General features: G+C 43.8%; 1 protein-coding gene across 1 annotated transcript in view; it reads right to left on the bottom strand.

Moving 5' to 3' along the window:
* The window catches only part of LOC311136145 (protein sidekick-2-like), a gene marked incomplete at its 3' end in the record, with an annotated part of 226,685 nt that overhangs the window by 91,149 nt on the left and 113,520 nt on the right, over positions 1-22,016 (bottom strand). Inside the window, exons 5-14 of the mRNA XM_084170234.1 lie at positions 14,179-14,290; positions 13,674-13,864; positions 12,983-13,066; positions 11,584-11,778; positions 7,402-7,518; positions 6,223-6,390; positions 5,441-5,543; positions 4,568-4,744; positions 2,086-2,222; positions 1,816-1,963 (exon numbers count right to left, since the gene is read on the bottom strand). Coding sequence (XP_084026360.1) covers positions 1,816-1,963; positions 2,086-2,222; positions 4,568-4,744; positions 5,441-5,543; positions 6,223-6,390; positions 7,402-7,518; positions 11,584-11,778; positions 12,983-13,066; positions 13,674-13,864; positions 14,179-14,290 — 1,432 coding nt within the window. The remainder of the gene's footprint in view (positions 1-1,815; positions 1,964-2,085; positions 2,223-4,567; positions 4,745-5,440; positions 5,544-6,222; positions 6,391-7,401; positions 7,519-11,583; positions 11,779-12,982; positions 13,067-13,673; positions 13,865-14,178; positions 14,291-22,016) is intronic.

Below are 22,016 nucleotides of genomic sequence, written 5' to 3' on the forward strand. Positions count from 1 at the left end.
TCCCTGTCCCAGTCTGTAAAACCTACATGCTTCAAACACGCCAAGGTAACCTGTCTGAATGAGTATCGCCCCGTAGCACTCACATCTGTAGCCATGAAATGCTTTGAATTGCACTCCGCACTGCCCTTTCCAAAAGGAACACCTACGTGAGAATGCTGCTCATTGACTAATGCTTAGTGTTCAACACAGTGTCCTCCAAGCTCATCACTAAGCTAAGGACCCTGGGACTGAACACTTCTCTCTGCAACTGGATCCTGGACTTCCTGACGGGACGCCCCCAGGTGATGAGGGTAGGCAATAACACATCCGCCACACTGACCCTCAACACGGGGGCCCCTCAGGAGTGCGTGCTTAGTCCCCTCCTGTACTCCCTGTTCACGGAAGTTTGCAGACGACACAGCGGTGGTAGGCCTGATCACCGACGACGATGATACAGCCTATAGGGAGGAGGTCAGAGACCTGGCAGTGTGGTGCCAAGACAACAACCTCTCCCTCAACATCAGCAATAAAAAGGTCCTGATCATAGACTACAGGAAACAGAGGGCCGAGCACACCCCCATTCACATTGATAGGGGCTGAAGGGGAGCGGGTCGAGAGCTTCAAGTTCCTCGGTGTCCACATCACTAAGGATCTATCATGGTCCAAACACACCAACACAGTCGTGAAGAGGGCACGACGACAACACCTCTTCCCCCTCAGGAGGCTGAAAAGATTTGGCATGGGCCCTCAGATTCTCATCAAGTTCAACAGCTGCACCATTGAGAGCATCTTGACTGGCTGCATCACCGCTTGGGACGGCAACTGCTCTGGCATCCAACAGCAAGGTGCTACAGAGGGTAGTGCGTACGGCACAGTACATCACTGGGGCTGAGCTCCCTGCCATCCAGGACCTCTATACTGTTTACTATCTGTTACTTTATTCCTAGTTATATGTACATATCTACCTCAATTATGTCGTACCCCTGCACATCGTCTCAGTACTGGTACCCCATGTTTATAGCCAAGTTACTCATTGTGTATTTATTATGTGTTTTACTTTTCTATTATTTCTCTATTTTCTTTCTCTCTGTATTGTTGGGAAGGGCCCGTAAGTAAGCATTTCACTGTTAGTCTACACCTGTTGTTTACCAAGCATGTGACAAATAAAATTTGATTAGATTTTGTCCATGCTATCTACAGTATCTGTGTCTAAGCTGTGTACAAAACCATCACTATGCCTTAATGCCTTTCCTACTGATGGAGACAGGTACCTACCCAGAGAGGGAAAAGGCTAATAGCACAGACCACAGTACACCAGTCAGATAATGCTGAATCAATTAAATCAAGTAAAGCTCTACAGTATATTATTATCCTGTCAAAACCTCGCATTTGAGCTGGCTTGACGAGCTAGCCTGTGTAAGAGGAGGGTTGCGTCCCAAACGGCCCCCTATTCACTACATAGTGCACTACTTTCGGCCAGAGCACACTACATTATGAGAAGTGACTCAGGCTAGTGAAGCCAAACTGATCTCCACAATCTCCCGGGACACCCCCAAAGCCCTCTCTGAGTGAGTGAGGTGGTGGTGTGTGTCTGGCTGCATCGGCTCAAATTCTGATCCTTCAGCAGATAAACACACACACACACACATACACACATAAACCATGGACAATGTGTACTGGGACAGGGGATCACACACTGGTTGACTGGGAGACTGAGTGGGCTGTTATCATTGGACAGCAGGGGATAAGGGCCTTTAGAGGGGAGAGAGGGATTCTGGGAGGACTCTCTCTCGCTCCCTCTCTCTCTCTCTCTCTCTCTCTCTCTCTCTCTCTCACCGGTCAGTCTCCTTGCTGAACTGGCCCTTGCCCACGTCGTTGACGGCACACAGGCGGAACTGGTAGGAGCGTGCTGGGATGAGCCCACTGACGGTCACCGCTGTCAACTCCGGCTCTATGTTGGCCAGGAGGATAGCCCAGGGAGCGTCTAGCACAGGAAGAGAGAACAGACACATAGATGATCTAGTCCTCTTCATTATATTCCTCCTACTAACAGTGGTTTATTCTTTATTGTTGTCCACCTCCCTGTGTCCTCCTGAGATCACTCACTGTTCTCAGAGACCTCCAGGATGTAGCGAATTAGGGGGCTGTTCCCGTCGAAGGGTTTGGCCCAGATTAGGTTGATGGCTCTCTTCTCCGAGGAACTTAGCAGGGCCGCAGGGTTCTCTGGAGCATAAGGCAGCTGCCTGTGTGTGTGTGTGTGTGTGTGGGGGGGGGGTGGGGGGGGGGTCGTCAGACAGACAGAAAGATATGACTGGATGAGTTGTAAACATACATTCTAAGAGGTAAGATTGACTCAAAAACCAACAGTATAGGAACCTAAGAGAGCAGGGTAGAGAAGAAAAGAGAGAGACAGACAGGAGTGTGGTTAGACAGCTGAGAGACAGGAGAGGTGAGAATGGGGAGAGAGGTGAAACAGTAGAGGTGAGACAGGAGAGTTTAGACAGGAGAGGTGAGACATGTGAGGTGAGACAGGTGAGACAGGAGAGGTGAGACAGGTGAGGTGAGACAGGAGAGGTGAGACATGAGAGGTGAGACATGAGAGGTGAGACATGTGAGAGACGGCGAGGTGAGACAGGAGAGGTGAGACAGGAGAGGTGAGACAGGAGAGGTGAGACAGGAGAGATGAGACAGGAGAGGTGAGACGGGGAGGTGAGACAGGAGAGGTGAGACAGGAGAGGTGAGACAGGAGAGGTGAGAAAGGAAAGCTGAGACATGAGAGCTGAGACAGGAGAGGTGAGACAGGAGAGGTGAGACAGGAGAGGTGAGACAGGAGAGCTGAGACAGGAGAGGTGAGACAGGAGAGGTGAGAAAGGAAAGCTGAGACAGGAGAGCTGAGACAGGAGAGGTGAGACAGGAGAGGTGAGACAGGGGAGGTTAGACAGGAGAGGTGAGACAGGGGAGGTTAGACAGGAGAGGTGAGACAGGTGAGAGACGGAGAGCTGAGACAGGAGAGCCGAGACAGGAGAGCTGAGACAGGAGAGCCGAGACAGGAGAGCTGAGACAGGAGAGCTGAGACAGGAGAGCTGAGACAGGAGAGCTGAGAGAGGAGAGCTGAGAGAGGAGAGCTGAGACAGGAGAGGAAAGACAGGGTAGATGAGACAGAAGAGGTGAGACAGGAGAGGTGAGACAGGAGAGCTGAGACAGGAGAGGTGAGAATGGGGAGAGAGATGAGACAGTAGAGGTTAGACAGGATAGGTGAGACAGGAGAGCTGAGACAGGAGAGCTGAGACAGGAGAGCTGAGACAGGAGAGCTGAGACAGGAGAGCTGAGACAGGTGAGAGACGGAGAGGTGAGAGAGGAGAGCTGAGACAGGAGAGCTGAGACATGTGAGGTGAGACAGGAGAGCTGAGACAGGAGAGCTGAGACATGTGAGGTGAGACAGGAGAGCTGAGACATGTGAGGTGAGACAGGAGAGCTGAGACAGGAGAGGTGAGACAGGAGAGCTGAGACAGGAGATGTGAGAATAGGGAGTGAGGTGAGACAGGAGAGCTGCGACAGGAGAGGTGAGACAGAAGAGCTGAGACAGAAGAGCTGAGACAGAAGAGCTGAGACAGAAGAGGTGAGAGAGGAGAGCTGAGACAGGAGAGGTGAGACAGGAGAGGTGAGACAGGAGAGGTGAGACAGGGTAGGTGAGACCGGGTAGGTGAGACAGGGGAGGGGAGACGAGAGGAGAGACAGGAGAGATTAGACAGGAGAGGTGAGACAGGAAGCTGACAGGAAAGCTGAGACAGGAGAGCTGAGGCAGGAGAGGTGAGACGTGAGGTGAAACAGGTGAGAGATGGAGAGCTGAGACAGGAGAGCTGAGACAGGAGAGCTGAGACAGGAGAGGTGAGACAGGAGAGGTGAGACAGGGTAGGTGAGACAGGGTAGGTGAGACAGGGGAGGGGAGACGAGAGGAGAGACAGGAGAGATTAGACAGGAGAGGTGAGACAGGAAGCTGACAGGAAAGCTGAGACAGGAGAGCTGAGGCAGGAGAGGTGAGACGTGAGGTGAGACAGGTGAGATACGGAGAGGTGAGACAGGAGAGCTGAGACAGGAGAGCTGAGACAGGAGAGGTGAGACAGGAGAGGTGAGACAGGAGAGGTGAGACAGGAGAGGTGAGACAGGAGAGGTGAGACAGGGGAGCTGAGACAGGAGAGCTGAGACAGGAGAGCTGAGACAGGAGAGCTGAGACAGGAGAGCTGAGACAGGAGAACTGAGACAGGAGAACTGAGACAGGAGAACTGAGACAGGAGAACTGAGCTACAAGAAGACAGTTTGACAATGAGTCAGAGGTGGCAAAAGAAGGGGAGGTCAGAAAGTTAGAAGATGTTGAAGGTGAAGCAACAGAAGTATTTTCTGTGTGGTAAATAGAAAACAAAAGACAGAGAGAATTAGAAAAATGCCATAAAGAGGAGAGAAAGAAGTGAGAGAGACAGAAAACAAGCAGTATATCTTGTTCAAGAAAGAGAGAAAGAGAGAGAAAGAGAGGAAGAGAAAACTAGAGGATGATAAAGAGAGAGAGAGAGAGAGATGTCGATGGTGTTACCTGACTCGGAGGTGTGCGCTGCGTGAGTCGTTGCCCCCTACGGACGTAACCCTACAGGTGTAGTTCCCAATATCACCTGACCAGGTCTGGGAGATGTGGAGGGTACCATCAGGGTCCAGCCGGATACGGGGGATAGACTGGGCGTTGATGGCCGAGCCCTCCTTCTCCCACACATACCTACAGTTTAAAGGTCCAATGCAGACATTTTCATCTCAATATCAAATAATTTCTGGGTAACAATTAAGTACCTTTCAATTAAAATGGTCAAAAAGAAATAAAAATAACTTCTTATCAATGAGCAATTTTTCAAGCAATAATTTTCTAGGACTGTCCGGGAGTGCTCTGCGTGAGGAGGGGAAAACTGAAAACTAGCTGTTATCGGCAGAGAGGTTTGGAACTCTTTCTTATTGGTCTATTAACTAATTTACTGCCAAAACTCCATCTCACTGAAACAGGCTGAAATTTCAGGCGGCCTTTTCAAACAGCTCTTACATTAAAAGGGCATTATCATACATTTCCCACAGTATTATTCCAACCTCATAGTCTGGAAAAAATATATATAAAACACAGGAAAATCATATTTTTTTGACTGCATTGAGCCTTTAACACACAGTTACACATTGATATACACAGCAGGTGTAAGGCCCCTGTGACCCTGTGACTTTGTCATATTGTTAGTGTGTGTTGTTGTATGTATGGTTGGAGAAAAGTGTGTCTGTCTGTGTGTATATAAGGTGCTTTGTGTGCCTCTCTGTGTGTGTGTGGGTGCAGTGTGTCTGTATGTGTGTGTAAAAGTGTACTGTGTGTGTTTGTGTGTGTGTGTGTTTGTGTGCGTGCGTGTACATAGTGCTTGGTGTGTGTGTGCTCTCCTACCTGACGGTGACACTGGGGTCATGTGTAACTCCACAGGTCATGATGGCCTTGGTGCCTTTGATGACACTCTGGTCCTGAGGGGGGGTGTTGATACGGGTGCGAGCTGTAGGGAGAGAGAGTGGATGTATGAACACACGCTTATACACACACACTAGAAAGGGAAGGATGCAGTGCGTGCTGCACGTTCTGATTTCTCCAAGTGGCACATGTTGTCACTGGATCAAGTCACATGTTGTCCCTGGATCAAGTCACATGTTGTCCCTGGATCAAGTCACATGTTGTCCCTGGATCAAGTCACATGTTGTCCCTGGATGAAGTCACATGTTGTCCCTGGATCAAGTCACATGTTGTCCCTGGATCAAGTCACATGTTGTCCCTGGATCAAGTCACATGCTGTCCCTGGATCAAGTCACATGCTGTCCCTGTATCAAGTCACATGTTGTCCCTGGATCAAGTCACATGTTGTCTCTGGATCAAGTCACATGTTGTCCCTGGATCAAGTCACATGTTGTCCCTGGATCAAGTCACATGTTGTTCCTGGATCAAGTCACATGTTGTCCCTGGATCACATGTTGTCCCTGGATCAAGTCACATGTTGTTCCTGGATCAAGTCACATGTTGTCCCTGGATCAAGTCACATGTTGTTCCTGGATCAAGTCCATCAACCAATCAGATAATAGTCTACTATGCGACATAATTGAAATGTGCAAGATTTGTTGAGTCTCCCCCAGGATTGACAAAGTGTACAAGACCCCCCCCCCCCCACACACACACACACTCACCCCACACCACCAAGTCAGCAGCAGCCTCATCTATGCCCCGGGAGTTGCTGGCCATGCAGGTGTAGGTGCCAGCGTCTGATATGTGGGAGGGGGAGATGAGCAGGCTGCCTGACTCCAGCAAGGTGAACCTGGGCAGCTGAACAGAACCACTGGCCAGAACACGCTCACCTGGGGGTAGAGAGAGAAGAGAGAAGAGAGAAGAGAGAGAGAGAGAGAGAGAGAGAGAGAGAGAGAGAGAGAGAGAGAGAGAGAGAGAGAGAGAGAGAGAGAGAGAGAGAGAGAGAGAGACACACACACACAGAGATACACACAGTTTACTGGGGTCACTGACACGTGTTTTTGTAAATTACTTCAAGTTCAAGTTTTATTGTCACATGCACAACAAGTACAGTGAAATGTTTAACAAGCTCTACCCAACAGTGCAGTAATCAATATAAAAATAGTAAAACTAATAATTATAAAATTATAAAATTAAATAAAAAAATATATAATAAAGAAAACACGAGAAATAAGAAATAAGAGATGTCTTGATGGGAAGCTTTGGGGAAGCCGGGGAAACTGTTTGGGGAAGCTGGGGAAACTGTTTGGGGTAACTGTTTGATTGATTGTTACTTTTTATTGATTGCATTTCATATTTAATGTGTTTAGTTTGGAATTTTGCCAAAGGAGACCTGGGTCTCAATATGACTCCTTGCTTAAAGCTGCAATATGGAACTTTTTGGGCGACTCAAATGTGAGTTATAGATCTGTCATTCCCATCTAAATCAAGTCTAAGAAGTAGATATTTTCTATGTGCGCCATTTCTATGCTTCCCGCTCTTAAGTTTATTTTTTACGTCTTTTACTTTTGGTTTTGTACACCAGCTTCAAACAGCTGAAGATACACTATCTTTGGTTATTGAAAATATATTTCATAGTGGTTTGAAAGGTACAATGATTCTCTATACTGAAATTAGGCAAACTATTAGATTTTTTGTTACCAGGAAATGGCAGAGCAATTGTTGCATATTGCACCTATAAATAAAAGTTAAATAAAACATTTAATAAACAAATGTCTGCTATTAATCTGCATGAGCTAGATTCTGTTTAAGTCCATCGTTTATACATAAAGGAAAAAATTGTGAATGGTCCCCTATGACAGTGTGTGCCTGGTGGTGTGGTGCAGCGGAGAGAGTCTGACCTTTCTGCCAGGTGATAGCTGGTCTTGGTGCTCCTGATGTTTCACAATGGAGGATGACTGACATGCCGTCAATCACCGTGCTGTCGGACGGTCCAGCAGTGATGTTAGGGGCAATGCCTGAGGGAAGACACACGCACACACAAATGCACACTCAGTGTTCAGTAACACTAACACTCCCAGCATTAACACAGCAGTCACACACCTTTTATTGCCTTCATACTATACACTCACAACCCAGAAAGAGAGGGAGGGAGGGAGGTGGTGGGGGGGGAAGAGTGAAAATAGTTGTAGCCAGAGTGAAAGGAGTTAAAAGAGTTGTAGACAGAGTAAATGGAGTGAAAAGCATTGTAGATTTAGTAAAAGGAATGAAAATATTAAAGGAGTGAAAAGAGTTGTAGACAGAGTAAAAGGAGTGAAAAGATTAAAGGAGTGAAGAGTTGTAGACAGAGTAATAAAAGTTTGTAGACAGAGAATACGGAGTAAAAATAGTTGTAGACAGAGTAAAAGGAGTGAAAAGTGTTGTGGACAGAGTAAAAGGAGTGAAAGAGCTGTAGACAGTGTAAAAGGAGTGAAAGTAGTTTTAGACTGAGTAAAAGGAGTGAAAAGAATTGTAGACAGTGTAAAATGAGTGAAAAGAGTTGTAGACAGTGTAAAAGGAGTAAAAGAGTTGTAGACAGTGTAAAAGGAGTAAAAGAGTTGCGGACAGAGTAAAATGAGTAAAAAGAGTTGCAGACAGTAAAATTAGTAAAAAGTTGTAAACAGAGTAAATTAGTTAAAATAGTTGTAGACAGAGTAAAAGGAGTGAAAACAGTTGCAAAGAGAGTAAAAGGAGTGAAAAGAGCTGTAGACAGAGTAAAATGAGTAACAATTGTTGTAGACAGAGTAAAAGGAGTGAAAAGAGTTATAGACATAGTAAAATGAGTGAAAACAGTTGCAAAGAGAGTAAAAGGAGTGAAAATATTTGTAGACAGAGTAAAATGACTAAAAAGAGTTGCAGACAGAGTAAAAACAGTAAAAAGATTGTAGTCAGAGTAAAATGAGTAAAAATAGTGGCAGGCAGAGTAACTTGAGTAAAAAGAGTTGCAGACAGAGTAAAATTAGTAAAAAATAGTTGCAGACAGAGTAAAATTAGTAAAAAGAGTTGTAGACAGAGTAAAATGAGTGAAAAGATTTGTAGACAGTAAAATGAGTAACAAGTGTTGTAGACAGAGTAAAAGGAGTGAAAAGAGTTATAGACAGAGTAAAAGGAGTGAAAAGAGTAGTACACAGAGTAATAAAATTGAAAAGAGTTGAAGACAGAAAATGAGTGAAAAGAGATGTAGACAGAGTAAAGGAGTGAAAGAGTTGTAGACAGTGTAAAAGGAGTGAAAGTAGTTGTGGACAGAGTAAAAGGAGTGAAAACAGTTGCAAAGAGAGTAAAAGGAGTGAAAAGATTTGTAGACAGAGTAAATTAGTAAAAAGAGTTGTAGACAGAGTAAAAGGTGTAAAATAGTTGTAGACAGAGTAAAAGGAGTGAAAACAGTTGCAAAGAGAGTAAAAGGAGTGAAAAGATTTGTAGACAGAGTAAAAAGAGTAAAAATTGTTGCAGACAGAGTAAAATGAGTGAAAATATTGTAGACAGAGTAAAATGAGTAATAATAGTTGCAGACAGAGTAAAATGAGTAAAAAGAGTTGCAGACAGAGTAAAATGAGTAGAAATAGTTGTAGACAGTAAAATTAGTAAAAATAGTTGTAAACAGAGTAAAAAGAGTTGTAGACAGAGTAAAAGGAGTGAAAATAGTTGCAGAGAGAGTAAAAGGAGGGAAAATATTAAAGGACTGAAAAGAGTTGCAGACAGAGTAAAAGGAGAGAAAGTAGTTGCAGAGAGAGTAAAAGGAGTGAAAAGATGTGTAGACTGAGTAAAATGAGTAACAAGTGTAGTAGACAGAGTAAAATGATTGAAAAGAGTTGTAGACAGTGTAAAAGGAGATAAAGTAGTTACAGACAGAAAAATGAGTAAAAATAGTTTTAGACAGAGTAAAGGAGTGAAAAGAGTTGCAGAGAGAGTAAAATGAGTAAAAAGAGTTGCGGAAGAGTAAAATTGGTAAAAATAGTTGTAGACAGAGTAAAATGAGTGAAAATAGTTGCAGAGAGAGTAAAAGGAGTGAAAATATTAAAGGAGTGAAAAGAGTTGTAGACAGAGTAAAAGGAGTGAAAAGAGTGGTATACAGAGTAAAAATAGTAAAAATAGTTGTAGACAGATTAAAATGAGTGAAAACAGTTGCAGAGAGAGTAAAATGAGTGAAAAGATTTGTAGACAGAGTACAATGAGTAACAAGTGTAGTAGACAGAGTAAAATGATTGAAAATAGTTGTAGACAGTGTAAAAGGAGAGAAAGTAGTTGCAGACAGAAAAATGAGTAAAAAGAGTTTTAGACAGAGTAAAGGAGTGAAAAGAGTTGTAGACTGTCTACAACTCTTTTCACTCATTTTACTCTGTCTACTACACTTGTTACTCATTTTACTCTGTCTACAACTCTTTTCACTCATTTTACACTGAGTAAAATGAGTAACAAGTGTAGTAGACAGAGTAAAATGAGTAAAAAGAGTTTTAGACAGAGTAAAGGAGTGAAAAGAGTTGTAGACAGTGTAAAATGAGTGAAAACAGTTGCAGAGAGAGTAAAAGCAGTGATAAAAGTTGTAGACAGAGTAAAATGAGTGAAAATAGTTGCAGAGAGAGTAAAAGGAGGGAAAATATTAAAGGAGTGAAAAGAGTTGTAGACAGAGTAAAAGGAGTGAAAATAATTGTAGACGGTGTAAAAGGAGTGAAAAGAGTTGCAGACAGAAAAATGAGTAAAAAGAGTTGCGGAAGAGTAAAATTAGTAAAAATAGTTGTAGACAGAGTAAAATGAGTGCAAATAGTTGCAGAGAGAGTAAAAGGGGGAAAATATTAAAGGAGTGAAAAGAGTTGTAGACAGAGTAAAATGAGTTAAAAGAGTTGTAGACAGATTAAAATGAGTGAAAAGAGTTGTAAACATAGTAAATGAGTTAAAAGAGTTGTAGACAGAGTAAAAGGAGTGAAAACAGTTGCAAAGAGAGTAAAAGGAGTGAAAAGATTTGTAGACAAAGTAAAATGAGTAACAAGTATTGTAGACAGTGTAAAAGGAGTGAAAAGAGTTGCAGACAGAGTAAAATTAGTAAAAAGAGTTGCAGACAGAGTAAAGAGTGAAAACAGTTGCAGATAGAGTAAAATGAGTGAAAAGATTTGTAGACAGAGTAAAATGAGTAACAAGTATTGTAGACAGTGTAAAAGGAGTGAAGAGTTGCAGACAGAGTAAAATGAGTAAAAAGAGTTGCAGACAGAGTAAAATGAGTAAAAAGAGTTGCAGACAGAGCAAAATTAGTAAAAATTGTTGCAGACAGTAAAATTAGTAAAAATAGTTGTAAACAGATGAAATGAGTAAAAAGAGTTGTAGAAAGTGTAAAATGAGTGAAACGAGTTGTAGACAGAGTAAAATGAGTGAAAAGGGAGTGGTACACAGAGTAAAAATAATAAAAATAGTTGTAGACAGATTAAAATGAGTGAAAACAGTTGCAGATAGAGTAAAATGAGTGAAAAGATTTGTAGACAGTAAAATGAGTAACAAGTGTAGTAGACAGAGTAAATGAGTTAAGAGTTGCAGACAGAGTAAAAGGAGTGAAAACAGTTGTAGACAGAATAAAAGGAGTGAAAGTAGTTGTAAACAGTGTAAAAGGAGTAAAAATAGTTGTAGACAGAGTAAAATGAGTGAAAAGATTTGTAGACAGAGTAAAAGGAGTGAAAAGAGTTGTAGACAGAGTAAAAGGAGTGAAAATAGTTGTAGACAGAGTAAAATGAGTGAAAAGATTTGTAGACAGAGTAAAATGAGTGAAAAGATTTGTAGACAGAGTAAAAGGAGTGAAAAGAGTTGTAGACAGAGTAAAAGGAGTGAAAATAGTTGTAAAAGGAGTGAAAGTAGATATAGACAGAGTAAAAGGAGTGGACCAAGATGTAGTCAGAGTAAAAGGAGTAAAAAGTGTTGTAGACAGAGTAAAAGTAGAGAAAGGAGTTGTAGACAGAGTAAAAGGAGTGAAAATAGTTGTAGACAGAGTAAAAGGAGTGAAAAGAGTTGTAGACAGAGTAAAATGAGTGAAATTACTATTAAAGAACAGCAGGTAAACTCACTAGTGACAGCCAGGTAGGTGTTGGTCTGCACTTCTCCTGCTAGGTTCCGTGCAAAGCATTGGAACATCCCTGTGTCGTCGGGCAGAAGGCCGTTGACCTGCAAACTGCCCCCCACTAACACCCTATACCTGGGGGTCTTCACTGGGCAGATGGGTACCGCATCCTTATACCACACAATGTCTGGCTGAGGTACACCTATAGGAGGGATGGAAGTAGTTAAATACTGGGGAAGCATTAAACACACACACACCTGCATATATGGACATGTGGGGACATTTAATCAAACACACACACACCTGTATATGTGGATATGTAGGGACATTTAATCAAACACACACCTGTAAATGGGACATTTAATCAAACACACACACACACACACACACACACCTGTATATGTAGACATGTGGGGCATAGATTCACCAACATAGACACAGATAGATACACATGTGATCATGCTCTAAACTTATACATGTGGGTCCATATGGACACAGACAGATACACGTGTGATCATGCTCTAAACTCTAGACAGAGTTGCAAAGAAAAAGCCATATCTCAGACTGGCCAATAAAAAGAAAAGATTAAGAAGGGCAGTCTGAGATATGGCTTTTTCTTTGCAACTCTGCCTAGAAGGTCAGCATCCCGGAGTCGCCTCTTCACTGTTGACGTTGAGACTGGTGTTTTGCGGGTACTATTTAATGAAGCTGCCAGTTGAGGACCTGTGAGGCGTCTTTTTCTCAAACTACTCTAATGTATTTGTCCTCTTGCTCAGTTGTGCACCGGGGCCTCCCACTCCTCTTTCTATTCTGGTTAGAGCCAGTTTGCGATGTTCTGTGAAGGGAGTAGTACACAGCGTTGTACAAGGTCTTCAGTTTCTTGGCAATTTCTCGCATGGAATAGCCTTCATTTCTCAGAACAAGAATAGACTGACGAGTTTCAGAAGAAAGTTATTTGTTTCTGCCCATTTTGAGCCTGTAATCGAACCCACAATTGCTGATGCTCCAGATACTCAACTAGTCTCAAAAAGGCCAGTTGTATTGCTTCTTTAATCAGAACAACAGTTTTCAGCTGTGCTAACATAATTACAAAAGGGTTTTCTAATTATCAATTAGCCTTTTAAAATCATAAACTTGGATTAGCAAACACATCGTACCATTGGAACACAGGACTGATGGTTGCTGACAATGGGCCTCTGTACGCCTATGTAGATATTCCATTAAAAATCAGCCGTTTCCAGCTACAATAGCCATTTACAACATTAACAATGTCTACACTGTATTTCTGGTCAATTTGATGTTATTTTATTGGACAAAACATTAGCTTTTCTTTCGAAAACAAGTTAAATTCCTAAGTGACCCCAAACTTTTGAACGGTAGTGTATATATATGTGCATGTGTCTCACCTCGTGCCTGACAGGGGATATCCACAATTTTCTCCATCTCAGCAGTGATGTGTTTCTCTGGTTCCTTCACAAACTGGGGAGGCTCTGAAGAAGAGAGAGATATGGTGAGGTATTTGTCAGACAGCTGTATCAAATAAAAACCTTGAGGAGTCCTTAAAGTCTCACACAAAATCTCCTGAACGTTGCATGATTTCCCCAAAACCTTGAATTACAACACCCCTGTTTCTCAAGATATGATTTCACCTTCAGAATCTGTGTGGATTGTAAATTCATAAACACAAATCAAACTAAACCCAAATAAAAACTGTTTAATATTCTGCCATGCTTACGCTGTACATGTAAATATGCCCCAGATAGGCCCCAGAGTCGTACTTTGTATATGTAGGTTGGCCTAGGCCCCAGATATATTCTTACCTTGTACATGTAGGTTGGCCAAGGCCCCAGAGTCGTACTTTGTATATGTAGGTTGGCCTAGGCCCCAGATATATTCTTACCTTGTACATGTAGGTTGGCCAAGGCCCCAGAGTCGTACTTTGTTCATGTAGGATGGCCTAGGCCCCAGATATATTCTTACCTTGTACATGTAGTTGGCCAAGGCCCCAAAGTCATACTTTGTTCATGTAGGTTGGCCTAAGCCCCAGAGTCATTCCTTGTACATGTAGGTTGGCCTAGGCCCCAGATATATTCTTACCTTGAACATGTAGGTTGGCCCCAGCGTTGACAGACGGCACACTGCTGCTCCGGAGGACCGCCTCACACTCGTAGAACCCTGAGTCACTGACCACAGGGCTGATAATGGTCAGTCTGCGGTTGAAGTCACTCAAACCACTGGTGACCAGAACCCTGTTCTTCCTCCATGTGATGCTGAGTTTGATCAGCGGTCTGGGATAGAAGAGAGAGAGACAGAGAGAGACAGAGAGACACTCATGATATTTGAAAGACACAAATCTATTTACCGAATATCTTTGTGCATTGCATCAGACAAATACAGACAGATTAGTATTTGACTCATTAATCACTCATTATACATTTGCATAAAAAAAGTTGTCGCAAAATGATTCATCAAAACCAACCAGTCTGGTAGGAAGACAACAGATGATCAGTCTGGCAGGAACACAACAGATGATGACAGAGTAGAGACTAGGGAGTGACAGCTAGAGTATGTTGTCACAGTGGGCCTCGGGGGGTGGGTTTACCTTGCGTTGGCGACACACTCCATGGTGACTTCAGATGTGCCTGACACTACACTGGTATTCCTGGGGGGGATGATTATGGTGGGGGCGATGGGGTCTGCAGGACCACCCACATCTGGGGGGGGGGGGGGGAGAGAGAGAGAGTTTTTTGAGTTTTTAATAATCTTTATAAAAATGTAAAAAAATGTAAAAATGTATTGGGTCTGGGAGCCCACCACACAATAAATACTCATACAAAACCATAGTTACACATAAATTAAAAACACAACTCCAATTCCTCCTCCACAGTTACTAAACACAACAGCCTCTGAATACCCCATATACTCATAAAAATATCAATATTGTTGACAAGTTTATAATAGGCAAACTCAACCCTTATTCTCGCTGCCAACATTCCCTCCAGCATTCCCACCACATCCACAGACCCCTGTCCCCGAATACTGTTCTTTCGGGTCTTCCATATCACTAATTTTGCTGCCCCTAACACAAAATTAAGCAACACAACTACACCTTTTTGGCTAAACCTGTACTTTGGCCCAAATATATACAGTGGAGAAGAGAGAACCTCTCCCAACGTTGAGAACCAATTAGTGATCAGGTCAATCATCCCGACCATCCTGGGACACTGTAAAAACAGATGTGCCAGAGTTTCAGACTCAGCACAGAATGGACACTCCTCCCCAACAGTAGGATCCAGGTGTACCAGATGGATGTTGGTGGCTATGGCTCCATGTATTATCCTCCATTGGAGGTCAGCTGTCCTCTTATCAATAGGCAGTTTGTATAATGATCGCCAACAGCCTTTTGGGGAGGCACCTGGACCAAGCACACCCGCCCACCTCGTTGATTTTACCCCTTCCAGGGAAGAGGCATGGGACACCTTTAAACATATTCTGTACATGGCCTTCTTTCCCACCTCCTTGAACTCCCCCAGCTCTGGGGTATCAAAGGAAAGCAGCATCCCCACGTCCTCCTCGAATGCCCCCGCCGCAGCACTAACAATCAGTGCAGGGAACACATAATCCAGACCCTCCTTCCACCGATCAGAATTGGAAGTGTCAGTCACATACTGCAGATGAAGTACTGGCAAGGAGTCACAGACCTCAGCGACGACCTTCCTCAGTAGGCGAGACGATCGTATCCCCGCTCATTCTCCCTGCTCCTCCAACGACCTATTCCTGTTCCGCATCAGATGACCCAGCTTAGTACACCCCACGCCTAACAGGCATGAACGTAGGCTAGCTGAACCCAGAACACGGGACTGGATGGCAGTGTTATGAAAAAGAGGCTCTTCAAAAAGCCACATCCCTGGTGGCGTGCAGGCCTTACGGGACTTGACCAGAACTCTCCAAGCCTGCATAACAGACTCATAAAATGGAGTCAGGCCAGGCAACTCTCCCCCCTCCAGCTTTAAGAGGAAAAGGTGCTTGTCTAAGCCCAAACAGCCCGCTCTCCTCATCAATGTGTAGGCTGTGTCAACCCAGCTAGAACCGTCACTGTACAACAGTCTCTGTGCTGCTTGAAGCCGGAAAGCCATGATCCTAGAAGAAATGTCCACCAGGCCTTGCCCACCCTCGTGCAGTGGCAAGTACAGGGCTGAAGCTTTAATCCAATGTTGTCCAGACCAGAAGAAATTGACAAGGGTCCTCTGAAGCTCTTGTATCAGACCCTTTGGTGGCTGCAAAATCATTAGTCTGTGCCACAGGGTAGAGGCAGCAAGATTATTAGCTACCAGTACCCTTCCCCGATAAGACAGCTGGGGCAGCACCCATTTCCATCTTGACAGTCTGGCACACACTTTCTCCACTACACCCTCCCAGTTCTTTTTCTGAAAGACATCGGAGCCTAGAAAAAAAACCAAAGTCTTCATCCCATCTCTGCCCCACTGAAGCCCCCCTGGTAACCGTGGAGCGGACCCCATCTGAAGCTGGCCTGCCCACAGCGCTTCACTCTTTCCCCAATTGACTCTAGCTGAGGAGGCCCCCTCATACACATTTAAAGCGTTTGAGAGAACCTTAACATCCTCACCCCCTGTAATAAAAACTGTCACGTCATCTGCATACGCAGACAGTGCTATCGTGGGACAATTCATAACCCCTGGCACAGAGAAACCAGTAAGCCTCGCTCTTAAAAAACAAAGCATTGGTTCAATCGCCAGACTATATAACTGCCCTGAAATTGGGCATCCCTGCCTGATGCCCCTTTGGACAGGGATGGGGCAACTCAAACCACCCCCACCTTCACCATACACGAGGCCCCAGCATACAGTAAATTCATCCAAGACAAAAAAAACATTCCCAAACCCAAAGGCTTTCATTGTTTTAAACAAGTACTGGTGGTCCACACGATCAAAAGCCTTCTCCTGATCCAAAGAAAGTAAACCCACATTTACATCAGACAGTTTACAAATGTCTAAAACATCTCTTATTAGAAACAAGTTGTCAACAATAGAGCGATCAGGTACACAGTAGGACTGGTCCTTGTGGACCAACAATCCCAGATACTCTTTCAACCTGTTTGAGACATTTAGAAACAATTTTATATTCTGCACACAGCAAAGCAACAGGTCTCCAATTTTTTATGAGAGCCAAATCCCCCTTTTTTGGCAACAGTGAAAGTACCGCACGTTGACAAGATACAGGAAGAGAGCCCTCATGAAAAGATTCACACACCACTTCATAAAAATCCTCCCCAATAGACCCCCAAAAGTGCTTATAAAACTCAGATGGTAAACCATCAATGCCAGGGGCTCGGCCTGTTGAGAGCTGCATAACTGCTGTGGACAGCTCTTGCAGTGTAATGTCAGAGTCCAATGCGACTCTTTGCTCAGGTCCCAATTGAGGAAGACTGTGTAACAACTGTTCAGTACACAGAGAGTCACAATCCTCCGCCTTATAGAGGGCAGAATAGAAATCCACGGCATGTTGACGCATTTCACTGTCATCCGTGGTCACCTTCCCATCAGGGAGACGAAGGCTGACTATCTGTTTACGTTGCAATGTCGACTGTCCTAGGTTTTTTTTTAAAGCACTAGGAGCATCCATATCCTTGAGGGAAGCGAAACGAGACCTAATCAAGGCACCCTTCACTCTTTCATGCAGAAACGACCTCAGTTCGTGTTTCTTGTCCTGTAAGTTCATGACTAGTCCGGGGTCATTCTGAGTGAGCAACTTCAATTCAATAGATTTGATGTCCTGTTCAAGGGCCCTGATAGTCTCTTTAACTTCAATTCGAGACAGAGCAGTATACTGTTGACAAAATAATCGTATTTGGGCCTTCCCAACCCCTCACCATTGTCTCAAGGACTCAAAATTCCCTTTTGTAACCCTCCATTTTCCCCAAAACAACAAAAACCTTTCCCAAAACATGACATCATGTAACAATTTAACATTAAAATACCAATAAGATGATGACCTTCGTGGACAGGACAAGTGAATATCAACAGTGACAATATGGTGATCAGAGAAACCCACGGGAGTAATGTCACACCTTCCAACCCTACTACAGTATTGCTCAGATACATACAACCTGTCTAACCTTGCTGCACTGACATGACCTTCATTAACTTTCAGCCATGTGTACTGCCTAACTTTTGCATTCCTTACTCTCCACACATCAGAAAGCTCAAACTCAGTTAACAGACCAGACAGGCAAGTGGCTGACCGCAGGTGAGGGTCTTCAGCGGTGCGATCAACAGTAAAATCCACTGTACAGTTCCAGTCCCCCCCTAAAACCATACACCCCTCTTGGTCACACTGTCTTAAGGTTTCCTTTATTTTATCAAAACCAACAATACGCTCTGTACCCTCATTAGGAGCATAAACATTCAAAAAAAAAAAATAAACATAACATCCACCTTGACCAATAAAACCCGACCCTTGACAATCTCTGTTGTAGATACCACAGTCACCCCTAAGCCTGAAGAAAACAAGATTGCCACCCCAGCACTGAAATTAGTACCATGACTGAGTATATGCTGCCCCTCCCACCACATACCCCAGTCAACCTCATTTTCCTCATCACTATGTGTTCTCCTGTAGGAAAACTACATTAAGCCTTTTCTGTTTTATTACTTCTAATACCCAAGCCCTCTTATTCCTGTCCCTTCCCCCATTAATATTGAGAGAACCTACCCTTAGTACCTCCATATAGAAAATAAAAAGGAAAAGCAGAAGAAACCACAGAGAAACCAGACAAAGAGAATAGAACACCCTCTGAGGCATAATCATCATCATTATTTAAATTTTATCTTAACCTGACCACGTTTCCCACCACCTTTTGCTGCTGCAACAGCAGTAACAAATTTCCTCAAGCGAAACCACTTCTTCTCACTCAACTGGTCTAACCCCACCGTCTTCTGTAACATCACAGCTGACCTCACAAACTTATCAACATCAAAATAATCTGCCAATTTGACAGATTTCCCAAAAGTCTGATCAAGAAACCCATTTACCTCCTCTAGATCGTAAATTGAGTCCTCACCAGCTGATATCGTATCAAGAGCGATATCCATATCCTTCTCCTGATCCTCCTCAACTGAGGCCACAGACCACTGACTCCCCTCTACCACATCCCTTTCAACACTCCCCACTTGCCCCCCATCACTCGTACCAGGCATCTCCTCCACTACCTGGGAGACTAGCCCCACCTGAACCCCATTACTCGTAGTGGGCATCTCCTCCACTACCTGGGAGATTAGCTCCACATGAACCCTCTCCTGTAACCCATTACTTGTAGTGGGCATCTCCTCCACTACCTGGGAGATTAGCTCCACATGAACCCCCTCCTGTACCCCAGCACTCATACTGGGCACCTCCTCACCAGTCTGAGGAAATGGCCCTTCAGATCCATCCTTACCTTCTACAACAATATGTTTCTGCTGCATAACATTTCCCTCTGGTACAAGTTGCAACTCTGTGCCCTCAACACGGACAACTTGTTCCTCAGCAACAGATGCTTGTGGCTGCTCTACCGCTGTCAGCCCACCTCTCCCTACATCAGTGGGCCCAGGCATTATGAGGACCACCTGCGCCCCTCCCTCTGCCTTCTCCCTTTTCGGGCAAGCATGTCGCTTATGACCAACATCCTCACACTCAAAACACCGTTGACTACCCGTACTAGCATAAGCCATATACAGTCTATTGTCATACTTGACTTTAAACGCTAACTCCAAAGTCTGCTCCGGTGAGTCCAAAAACACCTGTCGCCGAAACGACATAACCTGTTTCAACGCCGGGTGTTTGCAACCCAATGGGACAACCTTAATTGAACTTGCAAACTTCCCAAAGCGCAATAACTCGCGCTCCAATAGCTCATTTGGAATAAATGGCGGTACATTTGAAATCGTTACCCTTGTTGACGGAGAAAAAAGCGGCGTAACTTGAATAAACATTCCTTTAAGAAGTACGCCATGCTCAACCATACGATCAACAAGACGCTCTTCTTTGTTGATCGTATGAAATACCACCACCGCTTTATTCATCCGTGACGCATAAGCAACATTCTCATATCCTACCTTCTCTCCTACGGCGACCAGAACCTCCTCCACCGTGACAGTAGCTTCAGTAACACACCTAAAGCCGTGCCGAAGTGACAGGGACGGCGTCACCATTCGGGCCGCTATCCCCACCAAAATCAGCGTAATTTCGACACGAAAAACAATCTACTTAATTCTACCACAACAAGAAAATATAAATAATAACCTTAATCATGCATAGAAGAAAAAAAGGATATCACCAAGAAAAGGAAAACCCAGGATATCTAACTCTACACAACACTCGCACTTAGCACTCACACAAATGATTCCCAGCATGCACCAAACACTCCCAGCATACAGAGAGAGATAGATTGCATTTTGGAAACATCTAAAATACAGTGACCCCCTCTCTGATCATCACCAAGCCCTGCAATGCCAAGTGCTGAGCAAAGAAAATAGTCCCTTCATCCAGCTGGTCCTGGGGCTGAGTTCACAAACCTGTTCTACTAACACATTGAAGCCTCAGGACCGGAACATCCAATCAATCAGAATAAACCAAATGACAACACAGTCAAAACAAAACTACATTGCTTATTGGGAAACACAAGCACAAGAACAAAGTAAAATGCAGTGCTATCTGGCCCTAAATCGACAGTACACCGTGGCTAACTATTTGACCATGGTTACTGATCAAAACCTTAGAAAAACCTTGACAAAGTACAGGCTCAGTGAGCACAGCCTTGCCATTGAGAAGGGTAGACACAGGAAAACCTGGCACCCTGTAGAGGAAAGGCTCTGCAACCACTGCACCATTATTTTTGACCCTTGGTTATTGTTGTTACTGTTGTCCCGTTGACAATATTGATTATTATTATTTTAATTATGTTAGTAGTGTAAATATCCAAAGTAAGCTTTGGCAATATGTACTTTGTTAAGTCATGCCAATAAAGCAAATTGAATTGAATTGAGAGAGACAGAGAGACAGAGAATGAGAGAGAGAGAGAGAGAGAGAGAGAGAGAGAGAGAGAGAGAGAGAGAGAGAGAGAGAGAGAGAGAGAGAGAGAGAGAGAGAGAGAGAGAGAGAGAGAGAGCCAGATAGATAGATAGATAGATAGATAGATAGATAGATAGATAGATAGATAGATAGATAGATAGATAGATAGATAGATAGATAGATAGATAGATAGATAGATAGATAGATAGATAGATAGATAGATAGATAGATAGATAGATAGATAGATAGATAGATAGATAGATAGATAGATAGATAGATAGATAGATAGATAGATAGTGTCGTGTATTGGGATTATGTCTTTGTTAAATGTTTTTTAAGTGGAACTGAAAGAATGTTGATTTTAGTATCAAGAGGGAATGTTTTAGTGTAACGTCACATACAACAGACAGGAAGTGTGTTGTAGACAGGGGAGACTGGTGATTGGCCAGAAGAGGGAGCCCATCTTTTTGCATTGTTTATAAGTAAGGGGCTAGACAAATAGAGGCAGAACGGCCATGGCAATCTGGGACGCCGTTCTCCGGACACCGCGGGTCTGTAACTTATGCTGTAACCTTGTGATATTAATAAAAGCCTCTAATCATTGTGCAGCATAAGCGGACTCTTTGTTGACAGCAATAATTGCCACCATTCACCCGATACGACAAATGGCGCCCAACGTGGGGCTGGTCTGCACCTCTCCTTTGTTTCATTCAGCCGCCAGGCTAACTCGCTTTGAAGCATGGCCAGACAAGGGTGAGTTTTTCTTACCGCTTTGGAGCTTGTTAGATTGGATACGACTTGTGTACACTGGAGAGATGTACCATACGACCTTGCCTCGGGTGGCGTTATTGCGGTCGACTAGAGTCTGTTATAATATATTCCATGGGTAAACGGCAGGTAATTGGAAGTTTAGAGCATAAAACGGTAGGAATTAAGTATTGAAGGTGTACAATTAAAACAGATATGCGCATTCATTAGGGCACTGTACCGCTTAAGACCCCGGGGGGGCCATTTAGAAAATGATGGGCCGACAAATCCGCTTACACGATAGAATGTGCAGTCGGTGGGTTTTTTAAAGGAAAACTCGGATTAATGGGATTTATCTGATTGTGATTATGGTTCGACTTTCGTCCGACGGGGTGTCTGATTGGGTCTAATTTCTCGGTGAAATGGTCATTAATCCACGGTAGCAAAAACGGTAGGAGAAATATATGTTAAAAGGAATAAGGGCAGTGCAGGATGTCTGTTGCGTGGTGCAAGCCACAGGTTGGCTAAATGCTAATGCTAATGCTAATGCTAAATGCTGGGTTGTGTTTCAGGCTACATTATACATAGCGGCTAATGCTAAATGCTAATGCTAATTGTGTTGCG

The sequence above is a fragment of the Coregonus lavaretus genome (genome assembly GCF_964263955.1).
Source record: "Coregonus lavaretus genome assembly, chromosome: 1".
NCBI lineage: Eukaryota > Metazoa > Chordata > Actinopteri > Salmoniformes > Salmonidae > Coregonus > Coregonus lavaretus.